Genomic DNA, 20,664 nt, shown 5'->3' with positions numbered 1-20,664 from the left:
TATGCCCCAGCCCTTCCCAAGAGGTTCATTTTATTGTGTCCATTGTTTAATTTTTAGCATCCCTGCTTGCAATTTTAGCGAATTATTGTGTTGGTTTGTGTGTGTGGACACCAGAAGCTGTACTGAGACTATTAACTCACTTCACCGAGGCCACTGAACAGCCATCAGGCCCTGGTGGTATAGGGTGACTCTTGCTTCTGATGCTTGAGTTCATGAATTCACATTGCTGTGCTGCCATCACTGGGTGAACAAAAATAGTTGGAAAGCTGTCCTGTGACAGTGATTACAGTCACTACTGATGTGGGGTGCATTTGAACTCATAACCCAAAGGTGAAAGGTTCACTGTCTCCTCGCCAATCAATCCCCTGAGCCATTCAGTCACTAAAATTCAACAAATAAGGAAAAACAGGAAAATATTTTTATAATTATATGCAATATTTACTGAGGGGACTTTTTCCATTCCAGAAGAAATTGTCTTGTTTGCTTCAAACTGTCAAGGATTTGTTGGTGCACAATGCCTTCTGTCGTTTGCTCTTCTGTCAAGAACTGTGGAAAAAGCAGGTAAGACCTCTGAAGAGAAATGCTGGTTCTGCAGACTGTAGGGACAGAACATTTAGATTATTTGAGTGGAACCAGTAGTGCATATTAAACTCTCTTGTTATGTATCCCCTGAAAGCAAGGGGTAACGCTAAAATAGACTGCAGAAATCTAGTAATCTGATTTCCTCCTGTTAATGGCCGATAGCAGCGTGCTCAGGAGCTTATTGGTCCTACTTTTTGAAGGATGGTGGCCATTTTGCATTTCCCCGGGTGTCACCACGGCCTTTTTGGCACTTTAAAAGCATAATTCTGTCTTTAATGTGAAGGAGCATTGATTTTTCCATTTAAAATATTTTAAAACTAAAATCTATTAAAGCTGTGTGAATTAATCTAAAAAGGCCATACATTCAGGGAAAGGAAGCCAATAAGGCTACCCTTCCCACCCCTAAATATTAATGGCTGTTTGATAGTGACTGCAACAGGTGAACAGGAGATGGCTTGCAAAGTAGGACAATATTTTAAAAAACTATGAGCATTTCTAGCAGGGGAGGACAAACATTGGTAGCCTTCCTGGTAAAGAGTTTAACTAAAAGCAATAGAAAATTTTTGGTCATGCATCTTATATTCTTAATAATAGGTCTTCCTGGGTGTTTGAAAGCACTTTACTTTCATTCTGCTTCACAGTGCCTCTGAAGCTTGCTGATATCTGGAATAGTAAATGCTCCTTTTCATATGCTATTCATTGTTTAATAACTATTTGTATTATAGCTAGTGTGTTATGTGGTTTCCATTTTTTTAAGCCACCTGACTGGCTTCTGCATTCAACTCTTGCCATGAGAAAAGGGAGCATTAGCATTGGCCGACTGGCTTTTGGCATCAAAGAGTGGTAGTGAATGTAAGCTATTACCTGTCATTCTGCTTTTTATATGAATGCTAGTGTTTGTGAAAAATGCTAGATTGACAGCACTGGCGACTGAGATCTATTTTTCCACAAAAAATGTACAACACAGACAGCAGCTCTGCAAGTTTCAATCCTTCTCTGTAGGGAAGGGTAATTTACTCTTAATGTCTGTCTACCTTTGGGTTTTATATTGTCACTAGTGCTGTCAAGCGATTAAAAAAATTAATCACAATTAATCGCTCAATTAAACAATAATAGAATACCATTTAAATATTTTTTGATGTTTTCTACATTTTCAAATGTATTGATTTCAATTACAACACAGAATACAAAGTGTACAATGCTCACTTTATTTTTTTACATGTATTTGCACTGTAAAAAACCTAAGAAATAGTATTTTTCAATTCACCTAATACAAAGTACTGTAATGCAATCTCTTTATCGTGGAAGTTGAACTTACAAATGTAGAATTATGTAAAAAAAAACAATATTAAAATTTTAGATCCTGCAAGTCCACTCAGTCCTACTTCTTGTTCAGCCAATTGCTCAGACAAATAAGTTTGTTTACATTTGCAGGAGATAATGCTGCCCGCTTCTTGTTTACAATGTTACCTGAAAGCAAGAACAGGCATTCTCATGGCAGTGTTGTAGCCGATGTCACAAGATATTTACGTGCCAGATGCGCTAAAGATTCATATTTTCCTTCATGCCTCAACCACCATTCAAGGGGACATGCGTCCGTGCTGATGACTGGTTCTGCTCAATAACAGCCCAAAGCAGCTTTCTTTTTTGGTGGTTTGGGTTCTGTAGTTTCCACATCAGAGTGTTGCTCTTTTAAGACTTCTGAGAGCATTTGCCACACCTCAGATTTTGGAAGGCACTTCAGATTCTTAAAACTTGGGTCGAGTGCTGTAGCTGTCAGAGGATGTTGTGAAGGCCAAAACCATAAACATAGGGTTAAAAAAAAGAACTAGATAAATTCATGGAGAATAGGTCCATCAATGGCTATTAGCCAGGAAGGGCAGGAATGGTGTCCCTAGCCTCTGTTTGAGTGACTGGGGATGAATCACTTGATGATTACCTGTTCTGTTCATTCCCTCTGGGGCACCTGGCACTGGCCACTGTTGGAAGACAGGATACTGGGCTAGATGGATCTTTGGTCTGACCCAGTAGGGCCGTTCTTATGTTCTATCTTTAGAAATCTCACATTGGTATCTTCTTTGTGTTTTGTCATTTTCTGCAATGAAATTGTTCTTAAAATGAACAACATGTGCTGAGTTGTCATCTGAGACTGCAATAACATGAAATATATGGCAGAATGCGGGTAAAACAGAGCCGAGGACATACAATTCTCCCTCAAGGCATTCAATTACAAATTTAATTAATGCTTTTTTTTTTTTAACGAGTGTTATTAGCATGGAAGCTACATGGAAGCATGTAGCATAACAGCTACAAAAGTCCCATGCAAATGCCTGTTCTCACTTTCTGGTGACATTGTAAAGAAGAAGTGGGCAGCATTGTCTCCTGTAAATGTAAACAAACTTGTTTGTCTTAGCAATTGGCTGAACAAAAAGTAGGACTGAGTGGACTTGTAGGCTCTGAAGCTTTACATTGTTTTGTTTTTGAGTGCAGTTATGTAACAACAAAAATTCTAAATTTGTAAGTTGCAATTTCATGACAAAGAGATTGCACTGCAGTACTTGCATGAGGTGAATTGAAAAATAGTATTTCCTTTGTTTAATTTTTACAGTATAAATATTTATAATAAAAAATAATATACACTTTGATTTAAATTATAACACAGAATATAATATATATGAAAATGTAGAAAAACATCCAAAATATTTAATAAATTTCAATTGGTATTCTATTGTTTAACAGTTTGATTTAAAACAGCGATTAATGGCGATTAATTTTTTTTGAGTTAATTGCATGAGTTAACTGCGATTAATTGACAACCCTAGTTATTACCAATCCATTCAGGTGTCCATTGTTCCTTTAGAACGTAATCAGGATTATTCCAGGGATGTAAAGTGACCTGAATGATTTATCATTCTTAATTAACATTTCAAAAGTGGGTAGGAGAGAATAGGTCTATGGTAACTTTTTTTTTTGTTGGTATTTTATATATTACTGTTATGATGAGCTCAGATTTTTTCACACCCTTAATCTGACTAACAGTTTTTAATTTTCTTTTAATGTTTGCCCCTGGAAAGTTTGCTATTGTAAATGTTACCCACTATCATCTGACTGTAGCATTATTCCTCTTAGAATCCTCCCGTGTTGGAAGTTGTGTGGCACCTGCACAGAGGCAACATTGTTAGCTTGGGAGAGCTGCTGGAGAGGTAAGCAGAGGTTCATACGTTTGCAGATGTCTTTAGTCTCAAACATATAGAAACCTTATCTGGGATTAGTTGTTAATGTCTTTGCCTAAAATTTGCTTCAGAAGTTCTTGGCCATTAAAAAATAAAATTGGTCTAGAACAGGGATCTTACTGTGCATAAGCTGCACACTTCTGTCTTTACAAGGCAGAGTATTACAACAGAGTTATACCTTAGAGAATAAATTTACCTCTACGCTATAAATTGATATAGGACAGAAACCTTGATGATAGACTGAAGTTAGAAGTTAAGATATACTGGAATGATTGTGCTTTCTGATAGACTTTCAATAGGTCCCATTTTAGGAATCATGTAGCAAAAAGTTTATCATCCTGAGAATTTACAGATTCGGTTCCTGTAGCAGTCAAGTGATTGAAACCCTGCGCAGCATCTTGCAAGTGTGTGCCACAGTGTTCTAATAAGTAAAATCAAGCAATCCTTCAGAGGATTCTCTCGTGCTATGTGTGGAGGTTGGAGATTTCTTGGCTCCCCTGATAATGATATTGCTTTCTTTTTCTGTTACTGATACTGGGTGGGATAATTGCATGCGTTGCCTATTTTAATTAGTTGAACTTGGTTGGTTTTTCAATGTGACCTGAAGAAATCATCCACAGGATGTTAGGTAGTTCCTTCGAGACAAAAAAGCTTTTTTCTTACTGTTCTTTATGGATATATTTTTATGGTGGAAATAAAGAATTAATTTAACATGAGATTTCAAGATCGGTTCTCTTTCTGTGGGCACATTCATTCTGAAATATTTTATAAAGGAAATAGAGCTTTCAGTTGGCACAACTTTAAGAAATAAATACCAGACATGGAGTCAAGGCGTGGAAGCATCTGTCCTCTCCTAAATGTGAGTGAATGTTAGTTGGAGGAAAAATAAATATCACAATAAAGAGAGTGAAACAAATCAAACCTGCTTTTGTTGTCTTCTCAGCAATTCAGACACCCCTGCTGTGGTGGAGTGGCTATGCAGCAGCCTTTGTCTGCTTTGTAAGCAGACAGACAGTTCTTCCCTGGATGTGGAGCTTTCTGGGCACATACTCTCAGGTAACACTTTGAGTTTAGGCATTAACACAGTGTGGTCTTAAGTACTTAAACTTTAGAATCTACAACAGATATCATTCAACTTAGAACTTTAGGTATATGAAAACACAGTCTTCAGCTTGTATTCTTTTGTTATCTGTTTTGATGAAGAGGGCTACATTTCTATACTGATAAGGGAATTTAAGAAAGTGAATTCTTTGACTGTTAACCTGGAACCATAATTTTCTCTTTCTTTATTCCTTCATAACTTTGTTTTAATAATTAAGAGAATGTCCATTCCACTACTGGCCATGATATCATTAGAGTTGTGGTGGCTAAAATCTCCTGTTCCTCTTTCTTCTATCCTGTCCCCACTATTCCATTTGTCTTTCATCGCTTCTAGCATGTAGTTTTGCACATAAATGTTTTATATTCTGTTACATTACATGTTAGTGACCTGAAGTTCATTTTTTTGACCAGCAAAGGGTTGTGGTGGTAGAGGTGTGTCACCAGCACTCATTTCCTGCATCCTGATCATGTCACCTCCATATAGTACCCATCATCCATTTGGCTATTTAAAAAAAAACAAAAACACAAACCTAATACTAACCAGGATTCCATTTTATGTTTTCTCCTCTGCCCACCTTTTTGTCTAATTTTGTGCTTCTCTCCTGGTTCAGAAAAAGCTAATAGCTTGTTCATTTTACTGAGGAGTACCAGTGAAATCTTTTGACCAGTGCACTTGGTCAGGTACTGCCAGGCAAACTGAGTTATCTGGTTGAAATTTCTGCATTTTCATTGTTCAAATACATGCATTCTTGAAAATTCAACATTCAGTCTGAGATTTTTGTCTGCACTGAGTGAATCTCTTCTAATAGTGGTGTGGGTTAATCCTCTTCCACAGATCTCCTCAGGCACAGTGGGATTTTTCTTCTGAGGAGGCTCACCTAGAGTGTAAAACTCTGAAGAGCCAATTATCTCTTCATGCATTTGAATCTGTAGCATAAGGAAAAGATAAATATTTTGTATAAAATGTGTAACAAACAACATATTGGAAGTCTGTTGTATTGATTGCATGACTCTGGAACATGTGAGTCAATGAACTGCCTATATATCTAAGTTCTTATATGGCCACTATCATTGAGGTATCTGAGCACCTCTGTGATATGTGATGCCTTTGGTCCTCCTGTATATGAAATAATTTTACCTCTAAAGAGATAGCAAGGTTGCCCAACATTAGGCTAACTTCGCTGTGTAATAAATGAAACTTTACCAGCAGTAACCCTTCTGGGAGACTGGATGTGTTCTTTCATTGTAGGTAAAAGAGAAGGCTGAAACAGTTGTTCGTTCTTGATTTTGCAGACTTTATGATTGTGTTTCTTCAGAATGGATTTCAGCAAACTTCAGATCCAGAAAAGAAGGTGGAATTCCAGAAAATCCCCCATGTAAGGGCAAAATGGTACTATTTATGCTTTTTTTTTTTTTTTTTAAGCACCATTGATATACATGGTGATCTATAGCACACAGAATAAGACACAATCCGTGCTGGAAATTGCTTACAATTTAACATAGACAGGACAATAAGTCAGGAGAGCAATCAGAGAGGTAAACGGTGAGGAGACCAATGCAGAGGTGATTCTTTGAGAGTTTATCATAGACCTTCCAGAACTAATTTATGAAACTGGCTTTATTTCAAAATCAATATGCTTTGTAAAGGTGATTTTTTTGGAATGATGAATTGTCACAGTAACTCTTTTCAGGGTCACCATTTTTTTTTCTACATACAGATTTTGCTTGATTGCTCTGCTTCCTTTCCAATGTGCAATGCAAAATACTGTGAAGTAGTAGAAAAAAAACTGGGAAATTCTATATATTGTGTTTATACTACAAATAGTTGTATGTTAACAGTTAATCTTTAAATTAGGAATTTTAGGATAATTTAATTTTTGAGCCAATATACTTACTTACAGCCTCCTTAAATGCTAAATGGTCTTAATTTGTTTATTTTAAATAGATCTGTTATGCTGTATTGCAAAAAATGTTGACATGTAAGTATTAATTATTTATAATTTGGGGCTTTGTGCAATTTACTAGGAATGTACTTTGCTAGACATACCTCCATTCTTTCCTGGGAGATTTCCAAGGGCATTAAGGAGCTGTTTACTAGTGATGGATTTCCTCTGTTGTGTTGCATCATGTACATCACTAGTCATTTAAGATAACTCTGATGCACTTTCCCCCATGAGCTTCCTCTTGCATTGCAGATAACCCCTTGTTCTTTTATACTAGCTCTCTCTGACTAAGAACTTTGAATTTGCATGTTTTATACAAGTGTCTTGGTGCTAAATCATTGTGACACCATAACACAGCATTTTTAACTAGCAGAATAACTTTTTGTAAAATTTGAAATATCTTTATATAGTGATGTGTTTAATGAGAATGAGCCAAGAATGAAACTTTGTAATTTAAACTGCATGTGTAATCTTCAAATCCCTGAATTTTCCCATGAAATCCATTTTGTGTTGGGCAGTCCTGATGATGATGCTGAGTGGGCAAGAATAGTAATGCCTGGATTTTCATCACAAATCACAATGCAAAAAACACCAAACAGAAGTCCAAAGCTTTTCTGATCAGCAGCAGATGATCTTCCTCACCTGTTGTTGTGCTGTCCACGCAGCTCTCTCTCTGCAGGGTGAGCACTCAGTCATTGCCACTGATGCTTTATAGACCTTTATAGACCTAGAGACCAGTATATTGCCCTAATCCTCACATGTGGCTGTCATGCTGTTGACCACTTGTTCCTCTGGTTTCTCAATGGCAATATAATACAGCCCAGAACTGTATATAAACTGCAGGGTGTTCCACAAAAGGGAAATAATAAGGGCTTTAATACTAATTCTTAAATTTAGCTTGTTTAATTGACATCTGTGACACTGCTTGGCTCTTTACACTTCAGTAACTAATCAACTGCCTTAAAGCAGATTTAGATATTTTATATAAAATAACTTAATGATTTAACAAAGACCTTGGTCTGGGGGAGAAGTGTCAGCGTGAGAGAAGCAGTGGGAGCATTATGCTTTATATTAGGTATACAGTGATAGTGAGCTCCTGTGTCTGAAGATCAGAGTGGTTTTTCTCCTCTTCCCTCCCCTAGTCTCCTCTATTTAACATTAATTTATTCCTCTTTAGGAAGGGAGAGAATAAAGAGAGAAAATAGCAGGGTCTGGCAGATAAGGAACAAGTATGGGGCATTTGTGTGTCTCGTGCGTCCGAGTACATTTCCTTTTAAAAGTGGGTCACAAGAGGGAACCCCCAGTCTGAATCAAAGGGCTCTTCCCTTAAAGCTCAAGAGTTCTTTGATTTCCCTTCAGTAATTTTGAGACTTTCAAAGATGTGATGGAGCAAGAAACGGAAAAGCTGTTCTGTCTACCACATTCACTAGAGCAGTGGTTTTAAATCTTTTTCCATTTATGGACCCCCTAGAAAATTTCAGATGGAGGTGTGGACCTCTTTGGAGATCTTAGACATAGTCTACGGACCCCCAGGGGTCTGCCGACCACAGGTTGTAAACCACTGCGCTAGAGTAAAAGATCAGCATTTCGTCTGGTCAATGAGAACTGTAACTTGATGGGCCAAGACAGTACTGGGTATGAGTTGCCAGTGCACTTCGTTGTCTTCGTCAACAATTAATGCAGTAGGCCTAGTCTTCATTTGAGTGTTACTTAGGGCTTGGCTACACTTGCGAGTTACAGCACAATAAAGGAGCCCCAGGTGCCCTAGCTCACTACCCGTCCACACTGGCAAGGCACGTAGAGTGCTCTGTCTCCGCAGCTACAGCACTGCTGGTACTCCACCTTGGCGAGTGGAATAATGTTTGCTGCGCCCCTGCTGGAACACCGTGGTACCAGTGTGGATTCCCTGGTCCTATAGTGCGCTCTGATCGGTCTCCAGAAGTGTCCCACAATGCCTGTGCTAGCCACTCTGGTCATCACTTTGAATTCTACTGCCCTGCCGTCAGGTGACCAACCGTCAGACCCGCCCTTTAAATTCTCTGGGAATTTTGAAAATCCCCTTCCTGTTTGCTCAGCCAGGTGTGGAGTGCTCTCAGCGAATCTTTCCAGGTGACCATGCCTCCATGCGCCAGGCGATCTCCAGTATGGAGCAATGGCAAGGGGCTGGACCTCATCAGTGTTTGGGGGGAGGAAGCTGTCCAGTCCCAGCTGCGCTCCAGCCACAGGAATTACGATGTCTTCAGGCAGATATCAAGGGCCATGGTGGAAAGGGGACGCACTGCAGTGCATGGTTAAAGTGAAGGAGTTGTGGAATGCCTACCACAAAGCCCGAGAGACAAACAGCCTCTCCAGTGCTGCCCCTGCGACCTGCCATTTTTACAAAGAGCTGGATGCAATACTTGGGGGCGACCCCACCTCCATGCCGAGTACCACCATGGACACCTGAGAGGCCAGTGCAACAAGGCAGGAGGAGGAGGAGCAGCAAAGCGGGAGCGAGGGTGCTCCGGCGGAGGAAGACACCCTGAAATACGTAGATGCGTGCAGCCAGGAGCTGTTGTCAAGCCAGGAGGAAGGTAGCCAGTCGCGGTGGCCGGTGCTTGGGGAGGGACAAACACCAGAGGAGGTTCCCGGTAAGCAGCTTTTATTTTGGGAAGGAAGTTATTTGGTACAGGCTCTTGGGATGAGGAGGGTTAGGGCTGCATGCATGCCTAGATGCAGAATAGGGCGTTGATGTGCTCTCTCACATCGTGGTAATTGGCCTCGGTAATCTCTTCAAAGGTCTCAGCCAGAACTTGGGCAATATGCTTGCGCAGGTTTTTCGGGAAAGCCACTGTTGTCCTCGTCCCAGTAAAGCTAACTTGTCCGCGCCACTGTGCCGTGAGGGGCGGGGAGACCATTGCTGCACACAGGCATGCTGCATATGGGCCAGAGTGGAAGCCGCATTGCAGTAGAAGACTCTCCCTTGCTTCCCTGGTCACCTTCAGCAGCAAGATATCTTCCAGGACGAACTCCTGTGGAAAATGTGGGGACAGTGTTCAGTGTAGGGGCCCCCTGCCGCTGTTGGCTATCCCTAAGGCACAGAAACCCAGAGGACAGTACAGCCGTGAAACAATCAGTCACGCTTGACCCTGTCTTACTCACCATTTTGGGGCTCCCATGCTTTATGTGCGCTCGCTTTGGCACAGGCAAATTATGCTATTGTATAGACTGTGCTTGCCCTTGACTACGGGGGAATCATTGCTCTGTCTGGTGTGAACAATGCTGCCTCTGTTAAGTGTTGCATTTTACCTTTACAGATGCAACTTTGAGATCTCAGCCGTCCGTGTTATCAACGGCCGAGAGGCTGCAAAGAATCAGGAAGAGGTCACATAGAAGCAAAGAGGACATGCTGCATGATTTCATGCAGCATTCAACTAATGAAAATAAAAAAGTGCAGGAGTGGCGGGAGAGTGAAAGGAGGGTCTGCCAGCAAAATACGGATCGCCGGCACCAAAATACAGAGCGGGTGATAAGCATCATGGAGCGCCAAGCAGACTCGATCCAGGCTCTTGTAGTCAGGCAGGCAGAGCACTACTGTGCCCCCGCGCGTGCTCCCCTTTTTCCCCACTTCCCCCCGCAGCCCTTGTCCCAAACTCTTCTGCCACCATGTCGCCTCCAAACCACTTTCCCCAACATCCGAGTTCTTACGGCTACCCGTTGCCTCCAACACCTGTAGCTTTGCCACCCAGCCCTGAAAACTATGACCCTTACCCACTGCACTCAACCCCCATCACCATGCAGTGTAGCCATCCTGAAGTGCAGCATGCATTGCTCAGCACTCCAGATGGGACATATACAAATCCGTGATTGTACTGTTCCCCACCCCCTTGCCCTTTGTGTTTCACAAGCAGTTGTGTTGTGTTTCTTTTCAATAAATTGATTTTTTGGCTTTGAAAACATTCTTTATTATTGCATAACATAAAAGAAACCTTAGCCCAGGAAAGCAACAGGCACTGCAAGTCAGTGTTTCATATGTAGCAAACACAGATTCCTACTGCGCTTCACTCCCGTGCAGGGCACCACATCAGACATTACTGTTGGCTTTCAGCCTCAAATTGCTCCTTCAAGCCATCCCTAATCCTTGCAGCCCCGCGCTGGGCCTCCCTAATAGCCCTGCTCTCTGGCTGTTCAAATTCAGCCTCCAGGTGTTGAACCTCCAAGTTCCATGCGTGAGTGAATCTTTCACCCTTCCCTTAACAATTGTTATGGAGGGTACAACACGCGGATAAAACCGCGGGGATGCTGTTATTGGCCAGGTCCAGCTTCCTACACAGAGAGCTCCAGCGACCCTTTAAACAGCCAAAAGCACACTCCACAGTCATTCTGCACCGGCTCAGCCTGTTGTTGAACCTCTCCTTGCTGCTGTCAAGGCTCCCTGTGTAGGGTTTCATGAGCCACAGCATCAAAGGGTAAGCGGGGTCTCCAAGGATCACAATGGGCATTTCGACTTCCCCTACGTTGAACTGCTGGTCTGGGGAAAAAAGTCCCAGCTTGCAGCTTCCTGAACGGGCCAGTGTTACAAAAGATGAGTGCATCATGCACCTTTCTGGGCCAGCCTGTGTTAATGTCAATGAAATGCCCATGGTGATCCACAAGTGCCTGGAGAACCATAGAGAAATAGCCCTTCCGATTAATATACTTGGAGGTTAGGTGGGCTGGTGCCAGAATTGGAATATGCTTCCCATCTATCGCCCCTCCGCAGTTAGGGAAACCCATTTGTGCAAAGCCAGCCACAATGTCATGCACGTTACCCAGAGTCACCGTTCTTCTGAGCAGGATGTGATTAACGGCCCTGCAAACTTGCATCAACCTGATTCCAACGGTTGACTTCCCCACTCCAAACTGGTTAGCGACCGATCGGTAGCTGTTTGGAGTTGCCAGCTTCCAGATTGCAATAGTCACCTGCTTCTTCCCCGTCAGGGCAGCTCTCAATCTCGTGTCCTTGTGCCGCAGGATGGGGGCGAGCTCCTCACACAGTCCCATGAAAGTGGCTTTTCTCATCCAAAAGTTCGGCAGTCACTGCTCGTCATCCCAGACTTGCATGACGATGTGATCCCACCACTGTGCTTGTTTCCCAAGCCCAAAAGCGGCATTCCATGGTGGTGAGCATGTCTGTGAATGCCACAAGCAAACTCATGTCGTTTACATTACTCGAGTCGATATTGTCGTCGGAGTCCTCACTGTCACTTTGGATCTTAAGGAATAACTCAACTGCCAAATGTGATGCGCTGGCGAGACTCATCAGCATACTCAGCAGTTCGGGCTCTGTTCCTGCAGATTGAAAGGGAAGACAGAACGCACAGTACAAAAACCTTTGAAAGATGGCACCAAATGTGGATGGAAGCAAAGGGAATGCTGGGATGTGAACTGATGCATCACGGGGCGTTGGGACAAGCCACAGCTCCAGAATGGGAAGAGGTGCTCTGTGGGATAGCTGCCCACAATGCACTGCTCCCAGTGCCGCTGCAAGTGCTGCAAATGTGGCCCACGCCAGTGTGCTTGCAGCTGTCAGTGTGGACAGACTGCTGTGCTTTTTCCTACTGTGCTGTACGAAGGCAGGTTTAACTCACGGTGCTCTACATCTGCAAGTGTAGCCATGCTCTGAGTAGATATAACATGGGAAAACCCCAGAGTTGGGACTGACAGGGGGGAATTAACAAGCAGAATTCTGCTTTCTCTTTAGTACAGTGAGGAGAATCAGTCATCCACTAAAGAATAAGTGAATATATGATCTTCTAGCATAAACTACCTTCCTCCATGCAGAATCCTATTGTCTTTAGTGGGACTCCAAACAGGTGCAAGGATCTTCACTAGCACATCAAACTTCAGAATCTAGGGCACTAGGGTTTGGAGATTAAATTTTCATTTATGTACATCTTTAAATGGTTTAATTTCTAGTGCATGCTGGGGAGCCTTTTAAAATGGTTCAAGGTTAGTATTAGTAGCTTCTAAGCCTTTGTGTTACTTAGAGAAATTTTCATAAGAACCAAGCACTGATGAATGGTTTCTGCTGCCCATTTCCCTAATGGGGTCACCTCCTTAAACGGTGCACATGTTGCTTGTTGAAAAAAGAACAGGAGTACTTGTGGCACCTTAGAGACTAACAAATTTATTTGAGCATAAGCTTTTGTGGGCTACAGCCCACTTCATTGGATGCATAGAATGGAACATATAGGAAGAAGATATATAATCTACAGAGAACATGAAAAGGTGGAGTAAGAGGCTAATTAATTAAGAATTAGCCTCTTACGCCACCTTGTTATCTTCTTCCTATATGTTCCATTCTATGCAGCCGACGAAGTGGGCTGTAGCCCACGAAAGCTTATGCTCTAATAAATGTTAGTCTCTAAGGTGCCACAAGTACTCCTGGATTTTTTGCAGATACAAATTAACACGGCTGCTACTCTGAAACATGTTGCTTGTTCTAATTAGTTCTTCCTTGTTTAATGACGGTGTTTTTTCCATCTTTCTTTCTCTTCCTTTGACTATTTGTGCTTTTTTGTTTTTATTTTGGGGGATCAGGGGTACTTGATGCTGTTGCTAATGAAAAACAGGAAGATTCTTCTAAATTACAGGCTGTGAAATGCTGGTAAGAAATCTCCTCCTGTGAGTATTGTCTGTTTTTCCCATTATTGCATGTCTGTTTTCTATAGACATAAAAATTATAAAATGAGTATATTTTAACCTGTTTACAAATAATTTAAAAGTATGGCTACATATTTTTGGCATTCCCCTCCCTCATCAAATATATGTATGCAAATACTATAGACGATATCTGCAGAAAATAAATGTAAGTGTAGTAAAGTATATTTTGGCAATATAGGTGCCACTTCTGAATTGTATGGTATCCCCACAAGGCATTCTGTGACTTTCCTGGCAGTTATTCCTATCCTAGTTCTCGTCTTCCTGTCCCCTGCAGCTTCCATCAGTTCAGATCTCCTTCCGAATTTCCTGCTTCCAGACACCCTTAGTCCTGCTTTGATCCTATTCCCAATTAGCATTCCTGCTATGCATCTTTCAGTCTTCAGTCCCAGCCTGTGTTGTTGTGTAAAGCTGATAGTTTGAGCAGAATACACAGTAACCTCTTTTTGTGTGTATTATAAAAACTGTCAAAGTTTTCTTCATTTTGGCAGTTTGACTGGTGAAAACAAATTTAAAGGAAAAATAGTAATGAACTGTACTCCATATATCGTGGATCGTGGCTCCCGTTTATTGTTCCTGAACAGTTCTTTTGTTGTTTTTCATTTGTAGGCTGAACATATTCACTGTGACAATGTACAAAAGCACCTACTTTCCAGAGTCTTTGCAACAGTTCTTCATTCACACCCTGACTGAGATTCTTACCTATAATCCTTTGTTGAAAGGTAGGAATCAAGGAAGGAAAGGCTAGCTCTTCATGCTGTAGCTAGTGCATCCATCCTTGGCTGTAATGTGATACAGTTATAGGAAAAAATTGAGTTCTAAGTGTACAATAGAGTCGTCGTCGCCCACCTCCCCAGGGCTTGATGTCACTTTTTTGTGTGTGTGGTTTATTTTCTATTGGCTTACATCAAATGTTAAGGCAGGAAGGCTGCTGGTCTTTGGTGCCTACTCTAAAGCATGACTTGTCCAGGAAGAAATACATTTGGACTGCAAAGCACATGGAAAATAGCCCCATTGAACTGTGGTGTGGCACTGCTTACCTGCTAATTGGGAGAAGTTTACATATAGTACTAAATGCAGGCTGTCTGTTAAAGTGTGAGGAAAGGTGGTGAATCACTGTCTGAAATATATCTGAATGCCTGATTTCAGGGAGGTTTCATGTTTTTATTCCTGATCTAACTACTGGTAATAATAAAACTTGTTTTCTTTCCTGTGGACGCAGCATCTGATGCCATACATATGCAGAGAGAGTGGAGTTTTGCAAGAACCTGCCCACTGCTTACTACCTTGTATCGCAAAGTATGTCTGTCTCCCAAGATTTGCAAAGAGAATATTGTTTATATTTTTGCAGATCTTCAATTTCTGAAAACTTTCACTGCTTGATGTATTAAAATTGGTTTAAGAATATATTTACTCCAGTTCGTATACTTATTTTTCTTGTTGAAATGCTAATAATATACTTTAGATTGAGATGGGACTTCTCAAGAACGGTGTATTTCAGTCACAAAATCTGAGTCACCTAATAGAGGTAGGCAACGGTGTGGTGGAAAGAAAACATAGTCGTAAGATTTTGTTTGTTCTGATTTGATTTTGTACAACTATGTGTGGATAAAGGAGGGAAAATGAAAGTAAAAGCACTCATTTAACAATAACAGTAACTAAAAATAAATAAATAAAGTAAGTGCTGGGCGCAGGGCACTTGGGTTGTTTGGCTTTGTTTAAAGGACTTGACCTTGCTCCCACTGAAGTAAATGGGAGAATTGCTGTTTGTTGTAGCAGGAATAGGGTCAAAAAGGGCTAGGGGTCTGGGAAGCTGGTGCGTTGGACAGGTAGCTTTGTCTGAAAATAAGGCAGAAGGGAATTACCTTATTAATGAAGTCAGGAGTGTCCTGTGAGAAGAGAATCTGAGTGGGTTTCACTTTAGTGCCTGGTTAGAATGCATAGCTAAAGAGATTCACTGTTCCTGTCTTCCAGCTGTTTGTGGCATTCAGTGCAGAGAAGTTGATGTGTCATTTGCAGCAGATTCTGGAGACTCATGAGGTGAATTGGCAGCATGTGCTGTCCTGCTTTTCTACATTGGTAGTCTGCCAGACTGAAGCAGAGCAGCTGGTTAAAGGTACAGAGGGCTGAGAAACTTGGTAGGGAACCTGTGTGCATTGCTGTGTCTGGATTTCCAAATGCTGAACAGTCAGCCATTATAATATTAAATTTATAATCACTGCTTTTAGATGGCTTCAGACATTGTAGAATCATAGAATATCAGGGTTGGAAGGGACCCCTGAAGGTCATCTAGTCCAACCCCCTGCTCGAAGCAGGACCAATTCCCAGTTAAATCATCCCAGCCAGGGCTTTGTCAAGCCTGACCTTAAAAACTTCCAAGGAAGGAGATTCCACCACCTCCCTAGGCAACGCATTCCAGTGTTTCACCACCCTCTTAGTGAAAAAGTTTTTCCTAATATCCAATCTAAACCTCCCCCACTGCAACTTGAGACCATTACTCCTCGTTCTGTCATCTGCTACCATTGAGAACAGTCTAGAGCCATCCTCTTTGGAACCCCCTTTCAGGTAGTTGAAAGCAGCTATCAAATCCCCCCTCATTCTTCTCTTCTGCAGGCTAAACAATCCCAGTTCCCTCAGCCTCTCCTCATAAGTCATGTGTTCTAGACCCCTAATCATTTTTGTTGCCCTTCGCTGGACTCTCTCCAATTTATCCACATCCTTCTTGTAGTGTGGGGCCCAAAACTGGACACACTACTCCAGATGAGGCCTCACCAATGTCGAATAGAGGGGGACGATCACGTCCCTCGATCTGCTGGCTATGCCCCTACTTATACATCCCAAAATGCCATTGGCCTTCTTGGCAACAAGGGCACACTGCTGACTCATATCCAGCTTCTCGTCCACTGTCACCCCTAGGTCCTTTTCCGCAGAACTGCTGCCTAGCCATTCGGTCCCTAGTCTGTAGCGGTGCATGGGATTCTTCCGTCCTAAGTGCAGGACCCTGCACTTATCCTTATTGAACCTCATCAGATTTCTTTTGGCCCAATCCTCCAATTTGTCTAGGTCCTTCTGTATCCTATCCCTCCCCTCCAGCGTATCTACCACTCCTCCCAGTTTAGTATCGTCCGCAAATTTGCTGAGAGTGCAATCCACACCATCCTCCAGATCATTTATGAAGATATTGAACAAAACCGGCCCCAGGACCGACCCCTGGGGCACTCCACTTGACACCGGCTGCCAACTAGACATGGAGCCATTGATCACTACCCGTTGAGCCCGACAATCTAGCCAGCTTTCTACCCACCTTATAGTGCATTCATCCAGCCCATACTTCCTTAACTTGCTGACAAGAATACTGTGGGAGACCGTGTCAAAAGCTTTGCTAAAGTCAAGAAACAATACATCCACTGCTTTCCCTTCATCCACAGAACCAGTAATCTCATGATAAAAGGCGATTAGATTAGTCAGGCATGACCTTCCCTTGGTGAATCCATGCTGGCTGTTCCTGATCACTTTCCTCTCATGCAAGTACTTCAAGATTGATTCTTTGAGGACCTGCTCCATGATTTTTCCAGGGACTGAGGTGAGGCTGACTGGCCTGTAGTTCCCAGGATCCCCTTTCTTCCCTTTTTTAAAGATTGGCACTACATTAGCCTTTTTCCAGTCATCCGGGACTTCCCCGGTTTGCCACGAGTTTTCAAAGATAATGGCCAATGGCTCTGCAATCACAGCCGCCAATTCCTTCACCACTCTCGGATGCAACTCATCCGGCCCCATGGACTTGTGCACGTCCAGCTTTTCTAAATAGTCCCTAACCACCTCTATCTCCACAGAGGGCTGGCCATCTCTTCCCCATTTTGTGATGTTCAGCGCAGCAGTCTGGGAGCTGACCTTGTTAGTGAAAACAGAGGCAAAAAAAGCATTGAGTACATTAGCTTTTTCCACATCCTCTGTCACTAGGTTGCCTCCCTCATTCAGTAAGGGGCCCACACTTTCCTTGGCTTTCTTCTTGTTGCCAACATACCTGAAAAAACCCTTCTTGTTACTCTTGACATCTCTCGCTAGCTGCAGCTCCAGGTGCGATTTGGCCCTCCTGATTTTATTCCTACATGCCCGAGCAATATTTTTATACTCTTCCCTGGTCATATGTCCAACCTTCCACTTCTTGTAAGCTTCTTTTTTATGTTTAAGATCCGCTAGGATTTCACCATTAAGCCAAGCTGGTCGCCTGCCATATTTACTATTCTTTCGACTCATTGGGATGGTTTGTCCCTGTAACCTCAACAGGGATTCCTTGAAATACAGCCAGCTCTCCTGGACTCCTTTCCCCTTCAAGTTAGTCCCCCAGGGGATCCTGGCCATCCGTTCCCTGAGGGAGTTGAAGTCTGCTTTCCTGAAGTCCAGGGTCCGTATCCTGCTGCTTACCTTTCTTCCCTGCGTCAGGATCCTGAACTCAACCAACTCATGGTCACTGCCTCCCAGATTCCCATCCACTTTTGCTTCCCCCACTAATTCTACCCGGTTTGTGAGCAGCAGGTCAAGAAAAGCGCCCCCCCTAGTTGGCTCCTCTAGCACTTGCGCCAGGAAATTGTCCCCTACGCTTTCCAAAAACTTCCTGGATTGTCTATGCACCGCAGTATTGCTCTCCCAGCAGATATCAGGAAAATTAAAGTCACCCATGAGAATCAGGGCATGCGATCTAGTAGCTTCCGTGAGCTGCCGGAAGAAAGCCTCATCTACCTCATCCCCCTGGTCCAGTGGTCTATAGCAGACTCCCACCACTACATCACTCTTGTTGCACACACTACTAAACTTAATCCAGAGACACTCAGGTTTTTCTACAGTTTCGTACCGGAGCTCTGAGCAGTCATACTGCTCCCTTACATACAGTGCTACTCCCCCACCTTTTCTGCCCTGCCTGTCCTTCCTGAACAGTTTATAACCATCCATGACAGTACTCCAGTCATGTGAGTTATCCCACCAAGTCTCTGTGATTCCAATCACATCATAGTTCCTTGACATCACCAGGACCTCCAGTTCTCCCTGCTTGTTTCCAAGGCTTTGTGCATTCGTATATAAGCACTTGAGATAACCTGTTGATCGCCCCTCATTCCCAGTATGAGGCAGGAGCCCTCCCCTCACAGACATTTCTGCCTGTGCTTCCTCCCGGTATCCCGCTTTCCCACTTACCTCAGGGCTTTGGTCTCCTTCCCCCGGTGAACCTAGTTTAAAGCCCTCCTCACTAGGTTAGCCAGCCTGCTGGCAAAGATGCTCTTCCCTCTCTTCGTAAGATGGAGCCCGTCTCTGCCCAGCACTCCTCCTTCATGGAACACCATCCCATGGTCAAAGAATCCAAAGCCTTCTCTCCGACACCACCTGCGTAGCCATTCGTTGACTTCCACGATTCGACGGTCCCTACCCAGGCCTTTTCCTTCCACGGGGAGGATGGACGAGAACACCACTTGCGCCTCAAACTCCTTTATCCTTCTTCCCAGAGCCACGTAGTCCGCAGTGATCTGCTCAAGGTCATTCTTGGCAGTATCATTGGTGCCCACGTGGAGAATTGTATAATTGTCTGCTGTGTTTATAAGGTAATAAACAATTCAGGAGCTCTGCTTTTCCTGTTAAATACTCCAAGATTCACCTTGATGCACGTGCTACATGCTATGACTTTCCCATTTCTCAAATTTTAAATTCAGCTCGCTGTGGTTATGTGATAACCATCTTAATTGCTAACGTGGTTTGCAGGGTGTTCCAGAGTCTGACTTCTGCCTTCACGTGTGCATTTGCAATGTGATACTAGTAGGTAAACTCCATTTTTCTGAGTTTCCTATTGTGCATTCAGTTGCTGTATTCTGTGCAGTGCTTGGAGCCCTGTAGAGTCTTAAGGATTTGTTGAATAGCAAAAGTGCCTTTTTATTATATATGAAAAGATGTTAAGATAGAGTCTCAAAGCCTCTCCCAGATTTGAATCTGTAGTGTAGTATTATGTGCTGCCCCTTGTCCCTGTTTCCCAGACCTCTTTTTTTTCACAGATAATTGGCTGCATTTATTGTAGTAATATTCCAACACAGTTGCCAAGATTCCATTAAGTTTTTACCACAGATATTTAGTGTTTTGGGCCTATTGTTATACCTTTTCTAGATCTACTGAGCAGTCTGCTGATAAAAGCCTTTGAGAATTACGATATGGAAAACATGATCACTGCATTCTTGATAGCTCGTCAGGCTGCCCTTGAGGGTCCTGCTGTGTTCATGCCTTATGCTGAATGGTTTAAGGTAAGACTAAATAAGGACTAACTGGGAATGTTATTCCTTAACTGAAGAGGAAGTGTGTACAAGGGAGACAGTTGGAAAGAATGAATTGATATAAACCTGTACAAGAAGATCTTAATTTTAGTCAGTCAGCTTGGAGTAGAAATAGAGCAACAATTGATGATACTGTATATTATTAGTCTTAAATATTGCCTTTGTATTTACAAATAAATTGCTTTTTTAATCAGTCTAGCTTTCTCTGCTCTTTCCTTCCTTCCTCCCTCCCTAACTCCTCGTTGGCTTCTCCATTTATTGGTCAGAAATGTCTCTCCTTGCACAACATTTGTTACGATCGTAATTGAAATCATCATTAACACAAGTTGTAGGCTAGAGAAATGCATGTGTAAGGTACTCATGTTTACGAAAAATGTGTGTGCAGTTTTTGTAATTGCATGTATTGATCAGTTAGGATAATTGATCATTTGCTTTTACAGTTGTTGTAAATGTGTATGTAATTTACGCATACAAATTCTCATGCATTTTTGTACATGTAAATTGTCTTGAAAGGTCTGAAAATATGTCCTGAAGCTTTTGATGGTGAAATATTTAGGATTTATTGAAAAGTGAAATGATTCTTTGTTTTGTGTGATCTTAATAAATCAATACATTATCCCTGTAATGCTTAACTGTATCAGAACAAAGATATATTTCCCCTGTGTAGAAACCGGTGCATTTGCTGTTGCAAATCCTTCAGTATATCACCTCATTTAACTATCTATAAATGTTCTCTTGAGAGAGCATTAAACCAAACTTTGATATTTACTGTGGTAGATTTTCCGGCAGATTGATTTATTTTTTTTATAAATAGTA

At 42.3% G+C, this 20,664-nt stretch overlaps 1 protein-coding gene across 1 annotated transcript in view; it reads left to right on the top strand.

The window, feature by feature from the left end:
• FANCA (FA complementation group A) overlaps positions 1–20,664 on the top strand; it is a 75,413-nt gene that overhangs the window by 9,865 nt on the left and 44,884 nt on the right. The window contains exons 6-15 of the mRNA XM_077831436.1: positions 466–561; positions 3,712–3,785; positions 4,759–4,871; positions 6,210–6,292; positions 6,862–6,895; positions 13,421–13,487; positions 14,150–14,262; positions 14,763–14,839; positions 15,515–15,656; positions 19,685–19,818. Of these exons, the coding sequence (XP_077687562.1) occupies positions 466–561; positions 3,712–3,785; positions 4,759–4,871; positions 6,210–6,292; positions 6,862–6,895; positions 13,421–13,487; positions 14,150–14,262; positions 14,763–14,839; positions 15,515–15,656; positions 19,685–19,818 (933 nt within the window). The remainder of the gene's footprint in view (positions 1–465; positions 562–3,711; positions 3,786–4,758; positions 4,872–6,209; positions 6,293–6,861; positions 6,896–13,420; positions 13,488–14,149; positions 14,263–14,762; positions 14,840–15,514; positions 15,657–19,684; positions 19,819–20,664) is intronic.

The sequence above is a fragment of the Eretmochelys imbricata genome, chromosome 12 (genome assembly GCF_965152235.1).
Source record: "Eretmochelys imbricata isolate rEreImb1 chromosome 12, rEreImb1.hap1, whole genome shotgun sequence".
NCBI classification, from domain to species: Eukaryota; Metazoa; Chordata; order Testudines; family Cheloniidae; genus Eretmochelys; species Eretmochelys imbricata.
Note: the sequence above shows the minus strand (reverse complement) of the source record. Positions and strands in the feature narration are given on the sequence as shown.